The 22,076-nt window shown below is 41.0% G+C and overlaps 1 protein-coding gene across 1 annotated transcript; it reads left to right on the plus strand.

Annotated features, from left to right (window-relative positions):
* The first annotated feature begins 1,182 nt into the window (after positions 1–1,182).
* On the plus strand, positions 1,183–21,593 carry LOC122568177 (beta-2 adrenergic receptor). Its single transcript, XM_043727593.1, has 5 exons — positions 1,183–1,770; positions 10,245–10,660; positions 11,624–11,843; positions 13,212–13,641; positions 14,239–21,593. The coding sequence occupies exons 2-5, from the start codon at positions 10,549–10,551 to the stop codon at positions 14,416–14,418; spliced, it is 942 nt and encodes a 313-aa protein (XP_043583528.1). The 5' UTR covers positions 1,183–1,770; positions 10,245–10,548; the 3' UTR covers positions 14,419–21,593.
* The last annotated feature ends 483 nt before the right edge of the window (positions 21,594–22,076 follow it).

A 22,076-nucleotide genomic window follows, 5' to 3' on the forward strand; every position in this document is an offset into this window, starting at 1 on the left:
GGATGTATCGTAGATTATTCAACGGAATGATTTATTCGTTGATCCGCGTAGGCTATTATAACGTTGAATCTGTTGCAAAATAGATAAAACGGTTTTAACGATTTCAACGCGTTTATATCGTAGCCATGGAGTAATCAGTGGCAATATTGATGAATGTCATGCTCATTACGTCATTGATACTTCTATCTGACAGTAATATATGGAGAAGTTCTCGGTCAGGTGGCCGAATGCAAACGAAGTATTACGGGCAATTTGCATAATGGGATTTTAATCTGTAGACACGCCAGAATCGGGCACGGCGACACCTTATTCACGCGTAAAAAGGTGCAAAATATTAATCACCTGCACCTATGACCAGACAGCTGTCCAGTGGAAAACATAAATTTTCATCCGTGTCCAATAACTCAATGAGCTAACTAACCTAACTGTATATCGTACTTTCTCGCGAAACTAATACCTCCGACCAGACCTAAAACTTGGTCCAAGTACTCTCTCTCTGAAGCGACGTAAAATTTTTCGTACGATCGATCAATTTCCGATGACACTCTCGACTTTCCGCAGTCGCGATCAATCTTTCTTCGCCTTCTCTCGCTCTATTCTGTACGAGTCTCCCCATATCCCCGAAAATATCTTGGAAAGTATCTTGGAAAATATCTGCGAAAATATCTTCGAAAACATCCGGCGTTTATAGCGACTGAACGATCATCGACATCGTTTCCATCGTGGTCCAACGAAAAACAAGAGCAAGCGAGCAAGCAAGCAAGTAGAAACGTGTGACGCAGCTGCGACACGAAGCTGTGTCGCGATTGAAAGCGTCGAAGGCGGGCAGCCTCCCGCTTCGGCGTGGAATGACGAAACGGCCCCGTTGACCGACATCGCCACACGGAGCACGTGTCGAGCGCGTTGAGAACCGACGAACGGACGAATAGTGGCGATAATCGGGGAAAGAGAAAACAGAAGCACGGATAATAACAGGAAATTGGCGAAGGGTGTAGGCGAGGTGCGAGAATTTGCCAAAAATCGACTGGATTTTCGGGTGTTACGGGGACGACGTGCGAGGAGAAACGACGTCGTTCGTGCAGGGCGCCGTAGCGTCGCGCCGGCAGGCTCCGAGCCAATGCGCTGTGAAAATGCCCGGGTGGGAAAGGGTGGATCGGGGGTGGCGCGCAAGCGTCGTCGTGGTATCGACGCCTCAACTCCCGGGCCGAGGGAAAGAAGCGGACTCAGACGGTAGTAGTAAAGCCCAGCTCGGGTCGGCCGAGCGCAAATGTGCGCTCTACGTGCTGACAGCCGCGTTTCGTTCGAGCTGGTCTCACCTGAGATCTCGTTCGCAGATCACGAACAGCGTGTCTCTGAAGAAAGTAGTCGAAGGACCCTCGAACCGGAGAGAGAGATGCGTCTGGCGTGACGGACGTCCGACGTACGGGTACCGTATACAGGAGAGGACGTCTCTCTACCACAGTGAACATCCCTTCGTTTCAGTGTGTGTCCGTCGCTCAGTTTCTCTCTCGCTCGCTCGGCTGTCTCGCTGGTTCTGTGTCTCTGCCTGTCTGTCTCTTTGTTGCTCGTTGTTTGCGTCTCAGTCACGCACACACATACACATACGTATCGTCTCTCCCTCTTTGTCTCTCTCTCTCGACGTCGTCCCTCTGTCGCCCATCGACAACGGGGGGATAAAAGTGGCGCGAGCACGGGCAGACCCAGCCGGAGACTGGCGGCGTCCGAGGCACTGGCGGAGCTGGTGCACGAGATCAGGATGAAATCGAGGAGGTACGTGGTTCGACGTTCTGTTCCGCCGATTAGTGCACACATCTCAGGCAAAGATGGCACTGATTAGGTCACGCATCACCGTTCTACCGTTTTCATAGTCACGATGATTAGGGATGCTGCGTGGACCGAATATTACGTTTTCACTCTCCCTCTCCGTCGCTCTTCATTCATGTGCTGCCGCTTCTTCGCTCCGGCTGTTCACACTGTGTGTGCGCTAGCAGAGGCAGCCTGTCGCGCGCGCGACAGCCTCGCGACCACGATGTTCTGTACCAAACGGCACGTCGTTGGTTCGCGAGCCGTGTCTCGTCGCGCGACGTTTTCCGAAAAAAGCCTCCAGGCGACTCTAGTTAGCGTCGAACGGCGGGAATTCGGAGAAGGTTAAGTCTCATTTGCATTTAAGACCACCTCACCCTCGAAACTTCCTCCGGTTTCGTATCGTTATTCGATAGATAGAAGAAGAGAGAACGATCGAATAACGAAATCATTCTTTCATCTGTAATCAAACGTGAATGGATATCTCCGAGAAGGAGATCCACCAGCACAATGCGTCGCACTCCTTTGACGTTCCTTCTCGTTGTTGTTGCTCCATCATCCTCGTTTCTCACCCACTTTTCGCTTCGTTTCATTCTCTCTCTTTTTCATTCTCCCAGTCGCACACTCGTTCATCCTCCGTTACTTCTCTATTCTATTCTTTTCCATCTCTTTTTGCCTCCGCTTCCTCTACTTCCTCTAACTGAACCCTTTCATTCCCCTTTTCACAGTGTGGCCCACGTTCGGCTTTCTTTGACGTACACCCGCACACACAGTCCCCGTCTCTTCGTGCAGCACGTATACACGTACACGGAGGCGAACGCGCGCGCACGCACCGGCCGTTCGAAAATTGATGTCACGAGGCGAGGAGAGTGAGGAAAATACATAGATACACGTACATCGACGTCCGATGTACGTTGACTCGGGCCTATCTGTGTGCTCCTGTCAGCTTATCACGACATGCGCATCATTGGGCAAATATTCGGTTAACTAAACAAGGCAGGCCATCCCTCTCGTTATATACGTATCCATGTACCGTGTGCCGTGGTTATATCGTGGTTACACCGCGATATGACACGACGCTGGTTACACGGAGAGAAGCCAGCATCGCGACGAAGCCGAACGTTCGCTCGCAAACGTGCGTCGAGCTTGTTCCTGCTCCGATGATAATTGAAGAGCATATCCCCGGTAATAAGCCACCGACTCGTTTCTTTCTTCCCCTTTTTCCCCTCCCGCTTCTTCCGCCTCCTCCCTTTTTACCCCGTTCTCCGTTCATTCGCCTTTTTGCTGCTCGTTTTCTTCTTCGCCGGTAGGCTGATGTCGCGAAACGACGTTGCTCGAATGCGGCGAACGGACGCAAACGAGCGTTCAATTGGAAATTAAATAATCGGCTGGCTGAGGAAAAACGGTATCGCGTCGATTGTCGATGCACCGCGTTCAAGAGATTGAAACGTTCTCGCGACGATGATTAAATAATCCAGAAATCGGTGAAAAAATTGGGTCATCTTCGTTGACGCGGATTCTAAGTATACTTCCGTGTCGTGGTTAGGCGATTCTTCGATGGCACTATCTCGGAGAACACTCGAAACAATTTCTTTCCCCTTGTATATCGCTTATTTTCTATCTTCCTTTTCTTATCTCTATCCGTTACAGTGATATTTGAGGTTGAAATGGAAACGATAAAGTTATCAGCACGCGGCGAACGGACGACTTAATTGTTAAATAATATCTCTTTCTCGCAACTCTTTACTCTCGTAGTTTAAAAGTAGCCGAACACTTTAGTGGACTTGTATTAACGATATTTATATTTGACTGAACCATATAAATTAATGCTGGGTTGATAATTAAAAATGGCATCTGCTACCTTTTCGTAGAATCGGCTGGCTCTAAATTTAAATCGCCTACTGACAGATAAAACAATAATATATGTTAGTATTAGTATACACTACTATATACATTTACTATTTCAATGTTACTATTTGCAAGTATATGAATACTTTTAAATAGCAGTATACGTAATATCGTATCACATATAAGTTATCGTGCATAATTTATCGATTTATTAATTTTCAATCTAAAGGGAAATTAAAGTTAGAGTAGATATTATAAATATTCTAAGGCAAAGGTTTAGTTCAGTACGCATTTCTTCGTTCCTAGTTCTAACTTTCTTTTCTTTTTTTATCTCCACCTTCCTATTTTCGTTCCGTTTTCCGCGTACCCTCCGACGGAAGAGAAACGGTTCGTCCGATATTCTTGTCGTTCACCAGGGCCACACACTCGTTTATGCGCCGGTTGAAATGCGTTCACGGGAATAAAGAATATCGACGAACGAACGATCCCCTTGGGCCCGGAACTTTTCTCATTAATTGAAGCACTGTATAAAAGCCGCCCCACCGAGGGCGTAATAACTTTTGCTATATAGGGTAAAATTCAGAAAGCGGGACGCTAGCCGAGCCGTAACGTGATTTAAAGGTTTAATAAAGTCAGCCACGTGGATTAATTCGCTTTCGGGCGGCGCGTGCACGGGAATGATTTGTGTAGCTTGATCAAAATCGCCGCGGGAATTGATTGCGTTCCATTTTCTGCAAATTGCCGGTTATCGTAAAGTCATTGAATATTTCTACGCCCCTGAACGTTCAAACTGCAGAAGAATATGATAGAGCCATAATTTTCGAGCAGTTACGATCTTCGAGCCTCGGTAAAGGAACGTGCAAAAAATCATTATTTTGCTTTTTCCCTTTCTTATTTTTACGTTTGTGATTTAAAAAGGTGGGAAGTTTTCGGAGTACGTGCACATATTCAAACGATATGTGTGTGTGGAGTAAAAATGTTTCCTCGTGAAAGACCACTTTCCATTTGATCGATATTCTTGCTCCTCATAAATGAAAATTAACCCTACGTAATTTTCTCGGCTTCTTGTTATCTGGTTGATCGGTTTAATAAAATCGCCGTTCGCGAATTACGACGTGATTAAGGAAAATTGCAATCGACTTCTCTGTGTGCGAAGCGCGGCTGATAAAATCATGTGGAACACGGTGTAGGTGTTATTTTGTTATAATCGATGCAAATATTAAGTGCAATTACGTTATATACAGCGATGTTAAACTAAATATTGGCCAAAAGTAGAGTTCTGTTTCGAGTTAGACGATGATACGTTGAACATTAAGAATGTCGAACTTTCTGTGTCGAATTCAAATTGCACGATCCATTCAAAATCGCAAATTAATTGTCGTTTATACGTTTAATGCTCATTGTTGATTTTCTCTTTACGGTATAAGCGAAAAATAATTTTCTGTTTAGATGCATTTTAGATGCACCACCGTAGTAGTAACAAATATTGGAACGAGACAAAAAGCTGATATTGTTGCACGATCCATTCAAAGTGTCATATTCTCTGTGTATAATCCTCTGTAGAGACTCATCGAAGCGAAATTTCAAGTATAAATAACATAATTCTTTACTCGGTTATTTTTTGCCGATGATGACAACAAATATCGTAACAAAATTTATTATTATCAGTTCAAAGTCTCCTTCAGGAAAATGGCAACTTTCCAGTTAACAAGTTGTCTGCTGACTGTCGCTTGTCTTCTCCTCTGTGCCATTTACATTGAGATTCTCGTTAGTCTTGAAAATCTAAAGCGGCGAAGGTAAAGAATTCTTTGTACCTGCTTCTTTTAGTTTACTTTTGTGTACCTACTGTAGCTCTATCAGCAAGCTAAAAATAACGGTGCCTTTGAAAAATGACGTTGGTAATCGACGTAGAGCAAAAATTCCCCTAAGATTTCGTAATCATAAAAATAATAATACAATCTGGCTGATAAATGCATGTGGAAAAAATCAGGCTAATGGATTTTTAATTATTAATACAACGGTGTTCCGTAATTATGCCATCTGTGTAGCAAATAACGAAAATACTGGCGCGATACAACACGTGGCAACTTTTCATAAGGAGTTAAAACGACAGAATAATTGTTTTCTTTCGTGTTCTATACAGGACGTTGTTTTCCACTCGATTTACTTTGAAATGCAGGCGAGTGCACGTGCACTCGGCCAAGGTGTGTTTTTAAAAATCTTGCTACAGAACCAACCAGTTGTCCCGTTTCTCGACCGTTTCGCCAGTTGTTAAAAAATATTGCGTCTATTTTGCGTATCAAACATCATATTTATGGAATTCGGAAACGCGCCGAGAATTTCCGTTAACGTGAACCGAGTTTGCCACTTTACAAACGTTCCAACCATTTTCTCCCTTAATTGGGTACACTTTCTTTACCATTCTTGGTTAAAAGAATACTGTTCTCCGCTACACAAGCTTCGCTGTTCCTCGTAACAAGCGTGCTCGACGAGTTTTCAAATTTAAATACGTCGAAAACGAAACCTGCTATGAAATAACGTTTTCCTCGGTCACTCTACAATTCCTATTTTGTCCAATTTAGATCATCTATAGGTACATTCTTCGAAGTATAATATTCGCGTGTTATTCCAGATCGTCTGATATTTTCCAATATTTCTCTATTGTGCCTTCTATAAAATTTTTCGAAATAGTCTTTTCTTTATTCGGGGCTTAAATTGCACGCGTTAATTACTCTTCTATATTATTATCGGTTAATTTCAAAACGCGAGCCATGATGAATGTTAATTCTAGAAGCAGTGTTAAGCAAACGTTATTCGCAATCCAAACATTTCCAATTTATTAATTTTTCCCATCCAGACAACCACAATCGTAATTACGATTTCAAGAAAGATGAGTAGAAAGAAGAGAAGAAATGAATAATTTCAAATATCGTGAACGCAAGCGAAATTGCAATAGTATCTATCGTCTTATGAAAGAAGTTCAGAAAAATGACACGATCTAATATATAACACGAAAAATTCAAATTTATTCATTTTTATTCATCCATATTCGAGTTTACTATTTTATGAAAGTGCTACGGAAATAAGAGAAGAAGCAAGGAGCCTTTCGTGATCGTGTTACGTACCGTCGAAGACCGCGAACGACAAGACAGTTACATGGCAACAGAGAAAATGGTAGAAAAGAGCAGACTCGAATTTCTAAATCCGAACGCTACGAGGTCGGGGCTTCATTAAGCTCTGCATTTTTATGTAACTGACTTGACCGTCGTTGAATGTCGCGTATCGATGCACACGAAGATTTCTCCTTACCTCGGACCTTCGTTAAAGATACTCGCCCGATTTCGTCGCGATCTAAACGATCATTCATTATCGTTGGCCACAATGTATTGGTATTTTATCGATTATTGTCTCCAAATATACCGACGTTGCAAAAAACAGGAATGGCTTTCATGTTCAGGATTGACTGTAGATCAGCTGTATCCGTTGAAAGCTAATCTGATAGAAAGCGAGATAACTGAACGAGAAGAACGTCCTGAAGCGGATCTATTGTAACACCTTCATTGAAAGTACGAACTGTTTGCTTCGCTTATTTTTATTGTTGCATATCGTAGTTGTAGAGGCGAACATACTTTACTGTATTTTTATTTACGTTCACTTTTGAACGTTCCGTTCCATAATTAAACAGATTCTTACTATCCTATCTGAAAAACATATTGCTCTGCTTGACAGCACGCGAGCTACTGTTCTCCGTTTTCGAACGTATCGATCGCGATCGATCGAAAATCTAAAATTAAATTTTGAAATTTAAATTTAAAACTAAATCTTGAAATTTAAATTTAAATTAAATTTTGAAATTTAAATTTAAATTTAAATTAAATTGTGAAATTTAAATTTAAATTTAAAATTAAATTTTGAAATTTAAATTTAAATTTAAAATTAAACTTTAGAAATTCTTCGAAACTATTCCCGTAATTGGGATCTGTAACACCCTAGGAGTCTTAATTTTCGCGATAATTTGGAAAATTCGTTTTGCGAGCTGTTGCACTTGACCAGTGTGTGATTTAACACGTTGACTGTGCGAACGTCCCGACTGTAATGATCATCGATGTATCATCAATGTACCTATAATCCATAATAACATTTTCCATAAATTTCTAAACATTTCTATCTACGTGATAAAATGACTATACCAGTTACAGGTTAAATATCTTTTAATTTTTAATTTATTTTTAGGACTAAATTTTTACGAAACAATCGCTTTCTATGATAAACGCGAACTTTACGGCATATTATGCAACACGAAACTTTAGCTTTACGACGATTTGATTGACTTAGTCGAGAAACGTTTCGCGTATTCTAGGACGATGCTCGAGGGACTGATCGTCTCGTCAAGGAGGCGCTTTCGAGATTGCGCTGTCTCCTATCTATATGCGTTCACGGTTTACGAGGTGAGATTAATGATCGTCGCGTTAGTATCCGTGGCTAAATGTTGGTTTAGCGACGTTTATCTTTGAATTGAGAATTGCGGATATGGTGATTTTCTATAGTGTGTGCAAGAATGTGGTTTTGATGAGACGAGCGTACGCTAGTTACACCTGGTGCATCTGGAGAATCCCGTGAAGCTTGCGGTATCGGGAGTCATTTAACGACGTTTATCTTGAGGTCACCGATTGTGGGGATGATCCTACGTAACATTCGTCTTCGAACGCTGTTTAAATAGAGATTAGGGTGGCATTAGTTGAATTTACTTTGCTTACTGTCAAGAAGATCCAGTGATATAGCGACGATAAGATATCTTTCAGTTTTCATAATAAACTATCGTTGAATAAGTTGTATTAAAACGTTTTAAGGAATTTATATCTTACGCCAGTGGAATATTTCGTCGATGATAATGTTCCGAACTGTCTTAGAATTTTGTATCTTTTATCTACAAAAAGATGATTGTTTTTTGAAATGACGTATGAAATTTAATATGAATTATAATAATCGTCGTATAAGTTTCTAATTCATAAATTATATTAAAGCAACGGTAGAAGCACCAACACATACATTTCCAAACTTCTGCCAACAGTGTTCAGACATACACGTACCCTGAAAACGCTCTTCAAAACAACCAACTTCCTTCCTACGTTAAACAAGCCACACGACGACAAGTCGAAAGCGAAATTAAAACTTCTCCGTCGTTCAAACAAACACTACCAGACAATAGTGAACCCTCGAATCTCCACCTACTTGGAAACAACGATCAATTCCTTCGTTAGCTCGACTCGGTTGGTTTGTTTTGCGTCGTTGGCGTTTAGTCGACGAAACGTCCCGAATAAAATATGTTCCGCTTTAATTCGGCGATAGTGGCCAGAGCCTACACGATGCTTCATAATACAGCCCTCCATTCAGGATCGACTCGGCTGAATTATGAATGGCGGTCGATAGCAAGAGGGAGGACGCTTGTACTGACCATGCGAGTTTCACCTGGCTTACGTGGCCCTCGCAAGAATGTGTATGAAAAAGAAACGACTATCGACGTTGGGATTGCGCCTCTTTTTACCTTCCCCGCGCGACCGTTATTCGAGTAATCTACCCTCCAGGATACGATCAAACCGCCCCGCCCCCCAAATATGTAAGCCGACCCTATGCTTAGAAATGGAGACTTCGTGTGCCTGTATAGAAGATGATCCGGAGTGAAATTTTCCGGTATAAACACAATGTCGAGCAACGACTCGGAACGACGCGACGTCGTATATCAACAACGATGACGATGTTACTGCGAAGGATGTATAACGTTGAGAAGGGATGTAATATTCTTACTGGTTGCGGTTATGGCTAACTATGAATGTAAAATAGTGCGTGATGTCTCGTAGCGTTTCTTCTTCTGTTTCTTATTGTTCTTCTAGCGAAGAAGGACTTCTTTATTAAAATTTATCAGTGGATTATTGAAATACGGATGAGGTTTTATCGAAGATTGCAGGATATTTTCGTCGTCGTTTATTATCGGTAAATCTTTCTTCATCTTTGTGACTGTACCGATTGCCAGAATGTCTTGGTTACGTTATACTTGAAAGCAATCGAACGTTACTAGCTTCAATGTACGTTGCGCTTATTCGTTCGATCGTTATCAAACCCGATATCTGATTCCAATTTGACTGCATTGAACCGTATTTCTTCAAAAAAAAAAAAAAAAAAATACCATCGTATCCACTTCTACTCGGCGAATATTCACTTCCTCCTTCTTTTTCCTCGAGCGTCTGATTAACACCGATGCACGAGCGATAACTCGCTTCTTTTGCTCGATTCACCCATTTTACATCTAATCGAATCGCGCTATTAAATACAAGATACGAAGATCATCGCGTGTCTTCAGCTCGCAAAAAGTCGAATATGGCAGCATTTCTCATAAATCTCCCGCGGGTCTCACGAATCAGAGTACCTCGTTATTCAGCTCGTCGTTCATCCTATCAGATCGTACGCATCGGTCACTTCACCGACATTACATCGTCATCGTTCTCGTCGCAGTCATCAACATTCTCCCATCGCACCTAGTGATACTCCTGTAAATTAAAAACGAGGCGTCAGCTATTTCTACTCTCTGCTTGCAGCAATATAGCTATATCGATCCTCCATCAAGATCGTCGAAGTTACGAGGTCGTTAGAGAAGGTACGTTCGTGTAAAGATCTCGGCGAAAGTTTGTCATTTGCTGGTGGAGGATTTGACAGCCTGCGGCAGGGCAGGTCTCGAGGCGAAGAAAGGAGAAGGAAGGCAGGAAGCGGAGGTGAAACCAGGTACAAGCTACCAGGAAGGCCTAGCGCCTGGCTGTTTAGTGGCTGTTGACAAAGGCGGGGGGGTGACGGGTAACAGCACCTAAGGGCGGGTGGGGGGATGCAGCTCGAAAGGGTGGCGGCATGGAGGAGCCCTCGCTGGAGGCTCTCATGCAGGCGGGCCTCATCTTCGTGGTCAGTGTCGCCATCATCTTCTCGAATCTCCTCATCATCGCCACCTACCTTAATTTCCGTGGTAAGTGCTGTAACATGTTTCAACTAGACTGCTAGACTAGAATTTTTACACATTTATTAACACTGCAACTACCAAATCTGTAATCTGTAAAATGATAGATTTTAGACATTTTTAACAGATTTAAAAATAAGGGATTACGTCGGGCTTTTTTTTCTTTTCGTAAATGGTCTTATGAATTGAATTAAAGAAACATAAAAATATCGTTGAATTATGTTATTACTATATACAGGGTGATTGGTAACTGGCGGTACAAGCGGAAAGGGGCTGATTCTACGCGAAAAAAGAAGTCGAAAATATAGAATAAAAATTTTTCGTTTGAGGCTTTGTTTTCGAGAAAATCGACTTTGAATTTTCGCTCGGTACGCGTGCACTTTATTGCGTCTCGTTATAACGGATATAAAAGTATAAGAGTCGTAAATGCATGGTTGGAGTAAGATATTTGCAACGAATATTAGATATTCATCTTGTTATGCAATTTTACATAAAAAGACAACATGCCTACCAAATATCACGATAGTGACTTGTGTAAACATTTTGTTAAAACATATTTCCAGTTTAATCATCTATGAAAAAGTCGTTATATATTTCTAAAATCGTTAATTCGTTAATATATCAGATGAAAACTGCGGCCACTTTTTACTTGTCCGATAAAATACTAGAACGCTTTATTGCGTGCGCTTAAAAGAAATTTTTGCATATAATCAATTAAATAACACAACAGCGATATTTAATCGTACTAGTATCTTATATATCTTGTACGTTATTTCGTAATAGTACCCTGGCAATCGGTGTTGCAATGACTTGTAGTTTCTTTATCGCTGTGGGTTTCTTTTAATTGCCTGTCCCGGTGACCCTGTCGCCGCAGAACAACGAAAAAGCAATAAAAACTGTAACATTCGGTGAAACCCGACCGTTTGGTGATTCACACTCGAGGTAAATACAAATGAGAATCACACCGCATAGGTCCCTCCGAGGTGATAAACTACTACTTGCTATCTCTCGCTTCGGCGGACCTTCTTTGTGGTCTGCTGGTGGTTCCGCTCTCGGTGTATCCAGCGTTGGTACGACGATGGGTCTATGGGGACGTCGTGTGTCGTCTCGTTGGCTATTTGGAGGTTACTCTCTGGGCGGTATCTGTTTACACCTTCATGTGGATTTCTGTGGATCGGTATTTGGCCATCAGGTACGTAAAATTCAATCGTAAAGTATTTTCTTTCCGTATCGACTGATAAAATCTAAATAGATCTAGAAATCTGTAAGATCTAGAAATATTATGGAATTTTTTAATAAGTTTTACCTTTGCAACTTTTCTCTCTCTTTTTTTTTACTAGTATTCCTTAAAACGACGAGTAGCATTTGAGAAGAATATCGGATAAATAACTTTAACTTTTAATGTTCGTCTGACATTCAAAAAGCTGGATATAACGATGAAAGTTTTTACATCTTCTCTACGTGTAGAAATAAATACATACATTGCGTACCTTGAGTACGCAATTAGATGGTAGGTTTTGTATCTTTAAATATACAGTTGAAAGTATATAAATTCAAGTTTATTAGCCTTCATCGTTTATTAGCCTAACAGATTCGTAACACAGTAACATAGGCCTAAGATGGAGCGATAACCGATGTCAAGATTATAGGTAAACTACAATCTAGACAACCTTCAACAACCTTTCTAATTCATTTCGCCTACATCTTCGATCAACAACTTACATTGCACCAGTTACTGTTGTACATACATAATAATTGTCCACTTACATTATTCGTTGGAACGCAAATTCCGTATCCTCGACCTTTTATTTCTCTATCACAAACTCAATTGTAACCTCTAACTTTTCCATCTACGCTCATGTTCATAAGTATTAGAATACTTATTACGACAAGTAGGCGAAACCTAAATAGTTATTAGAAACTTTATTTTATTCGAAACTTTGCAATATAAAAATCTGTTGTTGTTTGTCAAATATATAAATATCATCGATTATAGATTGAAAGTTAATTAAAAATCATGAATTGGACGATGGCACTATAACTTATTATTAATTAATATATATCAGTACATTATTTTTCATTTTACTTGTTATTTTTCGATTCCATGGATTCGCGAACCAGATTCAAATTTCACGAAACCTTTCTCTTTCCTATTTAATACGTTGAAAATCTTCTCGATAAAATCTCAAACATCGTAGAATTGTGCGTGTTGATATTATTACTAATTCGTTATTGATAATTCTTATCACTCTTGCAAATAACTTTGACAGATTTCTCTCCGTATTCTAAACCTTCGCCCTGCATGAATAAATAATTTTAGTCGATTAATCATTTGCCTAATAACTTGGGTCAATTTACTTATTGGGTTCAATTGGGACTTGGTTCAGTTAGGACGACGGTTTATGCGAGATCATCAGATATCCTGATACTTATGAACACAAATGGAACGTACTAAAACGTTTTAACTTTTCAAAACATAACTTTTCAGGTACAGAAGTTTAGCTTGAAACGTTTCCCATTCGTACGAGTATTAACTAAATAAAACGATTCGGTTTCACAGGAAACCATTGCGATACGAGACCGTGCAGACGAAAACCCGATGCCAGTGCTGGATGGTCTTCACGTGGATCAGCGTGGCGATGATGTGCTGTCCGCCCCTCCTAGGTTTCCAAAAGCCGATTTTCGACCGGGAGGCGTTCATCTGTATGCTCGATTGGGGCAACATGGCTGCTTACACCATCACACTGTCGATCCTCGTGCTAGGCCCATCGGTCATCACCATCGTCTACACCTATTGCTACATCTTCACGATGATGAGACGACTAAAATCCGGCGTACTGATTCACGACAAGGAGTACGCGACCGCGCTCTCGGAAAACTTGAGCAATCCGAGTCATATCATGTCCTTTGTCCTGGTGATGACTTTTTGGGTGTCCTGGGCACCGTATGCCGGTCTCCGGATATACGCTGTCGTTAACGGACCGCCGCAGGTAATTTAAATGTCGCTCTCTCTTTCTCTCTCTCTCTCTCTCTCTTTCTGTGTGAATGCAGCGAAATATAGGGGAAAGGTCAGTCCCGACGTGTTCATACGAGACATTGTGAATTTCGTCTCGCTTTTAGATGTTTCGAGAGTTATAGCTTGCCTTTAAATATAGGATTTTAGAATAAAGGTTTCGCGTTATATCGATTTCTTTTTATGTATGTTGGTCTTTTTTTACGTAGTCTGTATGTTTTTTTGCATTGTTCTCTGCTTGTAAAGGGAGGCGAAAATAGTATTTTTGGTTTTAATTAAAGTTCACATTTCATTAACACGTTCGTTGCTAATGATGCATACGTTACATCGATTCTATTGTTTTATTTAAATTCGACACAATTCTACTGGAGCAATTATTGCGTTTCTGAGTTTGTGCGTTTCGAGAGGAAGAATTCTCCTCAGCGTTCGTTAAATAATATTGCGCGCTCTTTCTCGTTCTCGTATAGCAAGCTGTCGATGTAACGCGACGCAGACTTTCGCCTTGCAAGGAAGACCCGTATCGCGATATTTAAATTACTTTTGCAATTCACAGATGTTAATGTTTACGCTGCAGGTGCCGTTTCTCCATTTCGCAGTAGTGTGGTTGGGGGTGACGAACAGTTTCTGGAAAGCGGTGGTCCTTGGTACCCTGAGCCCGCAGTTTCGACTAGCGGCTCGTGTGCTCTGTCTGACGTTGTGCTGCCGGCACAGACGACTTCCGCCGGAGCTGCTCGGCCTCGACGACGACGATTAAAAGCCAAACGCCTACGAGAACAAGAGGGGAAACGCTTTCCTTTTGCGCGCCAACGTTCTACAACACGTGCCCCATTCTTAGAGCATCGCTTTTCATCTCTCGGTATTCGAGGTCGTTTCTTGCATCCGCCACCGTTCTCTCGGAGTCTCCTTCGAAGGCTGAGACTGAGATTCTTTGTTCCGAAAAGCGCTACCACGACGTCCAACGAGTAAGACGCGCGATCAATCTGGTCGCGTCTCAAAATGCGGAATAAATTTCAGGGAACTAGTAAGAAAGAAATGACTTTTCACCAACGAACTTGTTCGATAAGCGCCAAACTTTTCTGCTTCGAAAGAAGATTACTTCTTTTTCAGTCACTTTTTCTTTGCAAATGATCGTCCCTTAGAGTCTCTGGATATTTATCCGATCAATCTATTTTCCGTTTCGCGTGGACGCGATTCGATTAAGACCGTTGCTTTCTGTTTCTCTTTCCGCGCCACAGGAGACGAATTATTATTCCTAGCCGAACACGATTGATCGGCCAAGTACAATAAAGTAAATCTCTCCGTAAGATCAACGAGCAATCAAGCGCCACGATAATAAACCGAAACTTCGAAGACTAAGATTTTTGCTAACTGAATTACCTTTTACCGTTAAATCAGTTCGTCTCGATCCAAACCGTCAAACCGCGCGTAATTAAGAACCTTAAGACGATTAGAGAAAAGGATGTTAAGAAACGTGTCTGACCAAGACACGTGGTCGCTTCATCATCAAAACACTTATTCGAATTATTTAAAGAAACCGCGTAAACTGTTAGGGTATTGCTTTTTCTATACGATTTCGATTTAAATATAATCGATTATACGTATATACACATACATACATATACAGGACGTGTACGTGTCTGTTATTAAAAGAATCCACGTTATCGACAAAACGTGGGAACGAGCGTGGTGTAAGGCCGAAAGAAAGAATCGAAGCTCAGTCTGGGGCGCGTTTGTCGCGCGATCAAGATTCTCGAAAGGGACACGATCCCCGTGAACGAATCGTCGATCGAACATTCACAACGGACGACATCCTGTTCGTTTTGGCGACGGTTCGCTCGACACTGATCGTTACAGCCCGGATTAATTAAATCGGAGACGCCCTGTTTATCTACTTTTTGCTTTTTTCCTTCTCGAAGAACGCTCTCGAAAGTCGACGAAACGCGGAGACCTCTCTCGCGCGTTCCTCTCCTCTCGGTGGTTTCAGGAGAGCGTTCTCGGAAAACTAATCGTTGCCTATATCTACGTGGTAAGATCACGCTCAAACAAAATTACCTTAGCGAGTCGCGATAAAATAACGTGTAAACGTATAACACGAGAACGAGCGAGGAGTCGCTTGCGATCGCGTAGTACTTTGCGCGATTACGAAACTAAAATCGATCGAAGGGGGATGCTAAGGGAAGATGATTAAGCAGGCGAACACAAAATACAAGAGAACACTAGGTCAATTAACGGAGATGCCTCTACGAATGCGACGCCGCGTCAATCTGCGCGCCCGTAGAACGCCCATGTGAAACGAAAACTCGCGGACGGGATTTCGATCGCGACGGTTATACGCTTTTTTTAACGCGCTTCCTCCTCTACTCGGCCTCGCGATCGGCCTCCCTTCCACTCTCTCTTTCTCGTTTTTAATCAAACTTGGGCTGACACGTTTTACTTTTTCTTCTCTTGCGCCTAGTTATTAAATCCTCTTGGAAGTTTCTGTGGTTTTAATTTTGTACGAACGTAATTCTATCGAAATCGAACGTTTTTATTTAAAGTAATTTTCATAATTATGACCGAATTGTCGCAGGAAATATTTCCAAGTACCTTCTTTTCATTCTAATATTTCATTCGGTTTGAACAAACTGGAAACTTCTATTTGCTCACTTTTCACAGGTACATTACACGTCACAGCTGATATCTCTTAAACGATCGTATCGTGTCGTTTGTATGTGATTTTTAGCAGTTTAACGGAAGGAGTTTCCTCCTTTAGCGGAAGGCAAACCTCCTTGTTGGAGAAGAAAACGAATGGGAAGATCCGATTCGCTGGATTGTGACTCGTTTTACAGCGCGATTCTAGATCTGCTTCTGAAAGTGAAGGACTTGCGGAGTTGGAAACTCGATTATCGAGCGTGAAACTCAAGCAGAGACGTGTTTCCATCATACGGGATCGAATTTCAATTAAAATGGTAATCAAACTTTCACCGACGGCGCGTTACGAAATTCTGGCCGCCGACGGAAACAATAAATGCGCGAGATTAATTGAATGGAAGTACAAGAAACTGCGAAAGAGCCGTGAACACGGGTTGAAGGAAGCAACGTCGTTATATAGTTGTCGGATCGTGGATCGTGTTAAAGTTAAATCGCCATTATTCCATTTTCCGGTCAAACCGTCGCGTCATGGGCCGTCCGCTGCGAAAATCTAATTTAAAACTCGCCCCTGTTTCTTACTCAAAGGGAAATCGGCCGACATGAAACGCAACGCGATCCAACCGGGCAAAAACTTGGCGAAAACCGTTTCCCGTGGGTGGAGAGAAAGCAACGGCTATTAATAAAACGCGAGATTCGCTTATAAACTTGGCCATTTCTATAGCGAATAATGGCCACTGTTTGAGTACCTCGGTTACGAATGTGTTTCACGGCTCCGCGGCTTTTATATAACGGAACTTCCCGCGACGTTTCCGTCATGGCGATATTTATGCCTCAACAGTGTACGTGTTATACGTAATTGGCGATGAAAAGTTGCGTGTAATTAACCGTTTCGTTAAGCAGAATATCGCGGATATCTTACGACGGTTTAAATTGAATTCAGAAATAAATTGTATATATCGAAGAGGGTAATTTGACGCAGCTAGAAGTTCCGCGCTTTTAATGTCGTATGTTATTTCGTTATTGCATGTTCTTTAGCTGGTCTACAGTGGCGATATTTAATCGTTGAAAAAGATGAATACATGAAAAAAGAGGGAATAAAATTCGAAACACTTGGATCGAGGAACGATGTGTCGCTCGAAAGTTAATTAGCGTCGCTTAAAAGTTACAGGCTATTCGTTATTCATCGATTTCTATGTATGTATGTTCTCAAGGTTTAGAATGGTCTCAGAAGCAGATATAGCATCGGTTGAATAGTAAGTTTTTATTACGCGTCCGATCGTACAGCGAAGAAAGAAGGATTATGCATTGAATTACACGCTTCGTACCTACTTCCTAAAAATTATCTGAATTTTAACAAGTACGAGAAACGAAACTAAAGAAAAAAGAGAAAGAGAGAGAGAGAGAGAGAGAGAGAGAAAAAGGCACAGCAAAATATTGTTCCCGCTACGCTCCAAAAAGCGATGCCCACGCGCAAGCAAGTGGGCAAGATCCTGAGATTTCTTGAATGGTGAACGTTAACCCTTTAAAGAAGAAATCCACTACGCAAATCGGTGTCTAGAAAGTCTCAGCTTCTACTCTATTTTTTACTCTAGACTTCGTGTTTTATTAAACTATAAGGCTCTTCTAATAAATAAAACGTAAGCGGACGCCCCGGTCGGGGCTACGAATACCATTAGATGCGCGACGGTAATTTATCGTGCCATTTTGATATACCAAGCTATAAGTTAAAGGGTTAAGGTGCCCGGAAGTGCTCTGAAAACGCAGATGTTAAGGCGCGGAGCGTCGAAACGTTCTTTCGATAATTTACCATCGCTAATGCGTCACATTGATCGAATTATTAAACGGAGTTATGGCCATTATTCGATGGAATGAGAAATTTATCGTTGAAACGAATTGAAAATAACGAGAGTACGGTTCGACGATGTTAAGATGTCTTAACTATAGAATCGAATCAAAGCAAATTTTGGGCTACGTTATAGTTGAAACTTTAGCTATGTAAAACAGCACCCCGGCTAAAATGCAACAAGATAAAAAGCGACGCGACGCCAATCTCTTTGTTAATTGCCGGCTCGTTGATCGTTCGACGATTGTTCGACAAATTTTAACGATTGTTATGCGACGTGTATCGTCGTTAATTGTTTACCACGAACGAGCAACGTGTCATGCGAATTATTTACCAGTGCGATGAGTCACGGTATCGATATTCACCGTTCTTCCAAGTATATCTGTTGCGAAGAACACCGATGAATCCTAATTAAGAATTATCCTAAGATACACACGTCCATCCCTGTTTGAAGATCAAAAGCACTTGCGAATTTTTACCTGTTCACGACAACGAAGTATTTTTCGAACGAACTCGCTTCGTTCGCACTTCATTCGAATGCTTTGTATAACTCGCGAAGTCAAAGCAATAATAAGCGGTACGATATAGTGTTGATTTAACGCAGTTAAATGATTAATTCCTTTCTAACGATGATTCGTAAATGAGTTAAGGAGGTAATCGTGAAAGAGGGTACCGTCACCCGTCGTATTGTTAATAATTGCAATAAAATTGATTGAACAAAAACGCAACAGTTTTGTCTATGTTTCGTTTCTTTTCGTTTCGTTTCGCGAGATGTTTTTATTTCTGTGTAATGTTTCCGCAAGTTCTTTAGCCGGGGTTGATCGTGGCGCATAAATGAAAAAAAAGAAAGAAGAAAAGAACGAAGAAAATGTTATGATTTTGCTGCGAATGTCTCTTCGTGTATGTATGTACATATTAGATCGCGCATGCCACGATTCTTTCGTCCAGATCCATCGTTACACGCTTTAAACTTTTACGATGCAACGTCTCGGGTGCACGCCGACACAGGGATGAGCGCCCACCTGACCCGGATGAATGTTCCTTCCGCGATCAGGCAATTCCATCGAGTGGCCGCCGTATTCATCTTCATGGCGTCGACAGAGATTCATTCGGTAAAAAGAATTTTGTAAATTCCAAACTGCTTTCAAATGGGTTTTGTGACGGTGAAGTTCTTTTGCTTTTTGGAAGAACGTTCGATGTAATCGTTTAAGCGTTATTTAAACGTGAATTGACTATTTGAGCTGAGATAATGCTTGTGATATTTATTTGAACGTATAATCATGTTAAGCGTGCCTGTTATTTCATTTACGAAATGTTCGTGAATTTTAATATACTTAAAATTCTATTATTCTTCTATTACGTATAAGATGAAGTTAAGCGTAAAAGGTTTAAACATGGTGTTCCTAATATTCACTTATTAAAAAAAAAAGGATAATACATGAACTTTCGAATCAAAGTTATCTTAATAACGAATGAAATAATCCGTTTCATTAAAATATATTTTTCATTGAAATAATTATTTCGACATAGTATAGACTGTATTTAACATTTGTCTATCAAATGTTCCTCTTAACAATTGTGAATAGCAAACAGCTATCTGAAACGTAAGATTTCAACAGTAGGACGCGGCCTCCCTAAAGCAGAATTTGATTACTTCGTAATGCCACACAAGAGGAGAAGGAGCAAAGCGATGGTCGCTTGAAACATTTATCAAACGGGAACACCAGTCGAAATACCAGCTTCCGGGCTGGGTGTTCCATCAAAGCCGGCGTGCCACCCACGTTAGCGTGCATCCGCGAAACCGCCAAACCGAGCAGTATTAAATTCCTCAGCGATAACGAGATTCTAAATACTTTAAAGTCGCTCAAAGAGAAGGAAGGAACGAGAACGGAGCGGAGGAAAGGAATAAATCAAACATACAAAACTGGATAAAACAAAAGGAAGAGAAAAAGAAAGAGGTAACAATACCTGCATCTGAAGAAGGAAGATCGAAGCGTTGCTTCTTTTTCTCATTTCTTTCTCCTCTATTTTTTTTTCTTTTTCTTTTTTTTCTTTTCCTCGTCTTATGATAAAAGCAACGCGGATAAAAATAACGACGAACTGAGAACGAGACGAGGATGAAAGGAAAACGCGAGATTGGTCCCTGGCAGTTTTCCGGGCGGCCTTCGTTATTAACGATTAATTACATTTTTGTACCTAGCTGCTAGTTTTGTACTAGTTTTGTAACGTACCTCACTACCGGACGTGCTGTTATTGCATATTTTAAGTGGTTGTTAAAACGGAAGGTTGATCGATCACTCACGAATGTCCGGCGTCATAATGTGGTTGTGTACGATCGATGATCGTCGCGATGCTAAACCCGCGCTGCCTTGTGTGATAAACATGACATTGGGACCTCGCGAATATTTCATTTTCATTCCGAAAGTTTTGACAGAGAAGCGAGTTTTCAACTATAGACGTTCGAAACGGTCGATACTTGCGCGTTTCTTCGACCTCCGTGAAACGGACTTGACGTGAAATACGAGGAAACTTGTCGATTGCGATGATCCATTGAAACTTGCTTTCTCTCTCTCTCTCTCTTTCTCTCTCTCTCGCTCGCTTTCTGTCTAAGTTGTCCTTTGAAACGATATATTTCTCTTCAGTTCGACTTCTTCCGAGTAATTGGAATAAACGAAACGGAATAAAAAAGTAATGATATTTGTTTGATACATTGCATCGTGATTATCACACGAGACATACAGGTTGCAAAGTACAATAGTACCTTGAGGTTTCACCTGACAGGCCGAGAGTGCTTTAAAGAGTCATTTCAGCGCTGCAAATGAAACATCTAAAAAGAGATAATGAAAGGTAAAGAAAAAAGAGAAGATGCATTCTCGTTAATTAATATCCATTTATTGTTACAATAATCTATATATCTAGAACGAAAGAAGTAACTGGTTTGCGAATTTATCGATCTTAAAAATGTTCTATTTGATCGCTGAAATACTCGATCTTGCGCGCAAGCAATCAAAAACACGAATTAACTCGCAAGAAAAACTCGTTGTTAGGATGCAAGCATGCGTTTTATTCACGCTTTGCCTGTTGTCTGTTTCAATGTTTAGATCGATCGATTTTTTCCACGCGTATCAACGTGCGCTTTCGTTAAATAAAAAAGAGAAGATGTTGCGATCGTGCGTGTTGTTAATGAAGCGTTTAATTTCGCGTGCTTTCATCCTGCATGCGTTGATAACTTGCGATCAGGACGCAGGAAACTCGAATCACGGTGGACTACGGTGCGATTCTAGTTGTCCGAGCGGCAATGACGGGTGTACTACATACGTCGTGATACGAATTCGACGATAACGGTACAATATTAACGATTATTGTCCTAGCGCCATAGAATAGTAAGATGATATTCCAATAATAAATGGCGAGATCGTAGATATCGCAAATTTCACTCGATACACGACTCGGTATAACGCTTTGTATTCATTTATTCCAATATCCTTAACAAGCATCGATTACGCGATTACTGAGATTTTGATTGCGAAATTCGCTCAAATTAACAAGGACTTGTATATTTGTGTGCTTCTACGTTCGTTACACGTTTCTTTTTAATAAAATGAAGTGTCACGCAATTACCAATGCAGATGTTAATTATCGAACAGTGGCTTTAAAGGAGATTCTAATTTATTCGTTATGATATTCATTCCAATCCTGTGATTTTCTTTCTACGTTATTTGTTGCTATTGAGAAGATTCATCGATCGACATTGATCGTATATGCGCGAAGGATTTTGTATTATTCACAATTATATACTATATAGTCTAGCTTTCTTCTACTCGATAATTTTTACTCTATACTTTAATACGTTAATAACGATTGTTTAATAAGTATCTTTCACAAACTCTACGAAACAAGAGAGAGAATTTCGAAGAATTTTATCTACGAAAACAAAA

The sequence above is a fragment of the Bombus pyrosoma genome, linkage group LG6 (assembly GCF_014825855.1).
Source record: "Bombus pyrosoma isolate SC7728 linkage group LG6, ASM1482585v1, whole genome shotgun sequence".
NCBI classification, from domain to species: Eukaryota; Metazoa; Arthropoda; class Insecta; order Hymenoptera; family Apidae; genus Bombus; species Bombus pyrosoma.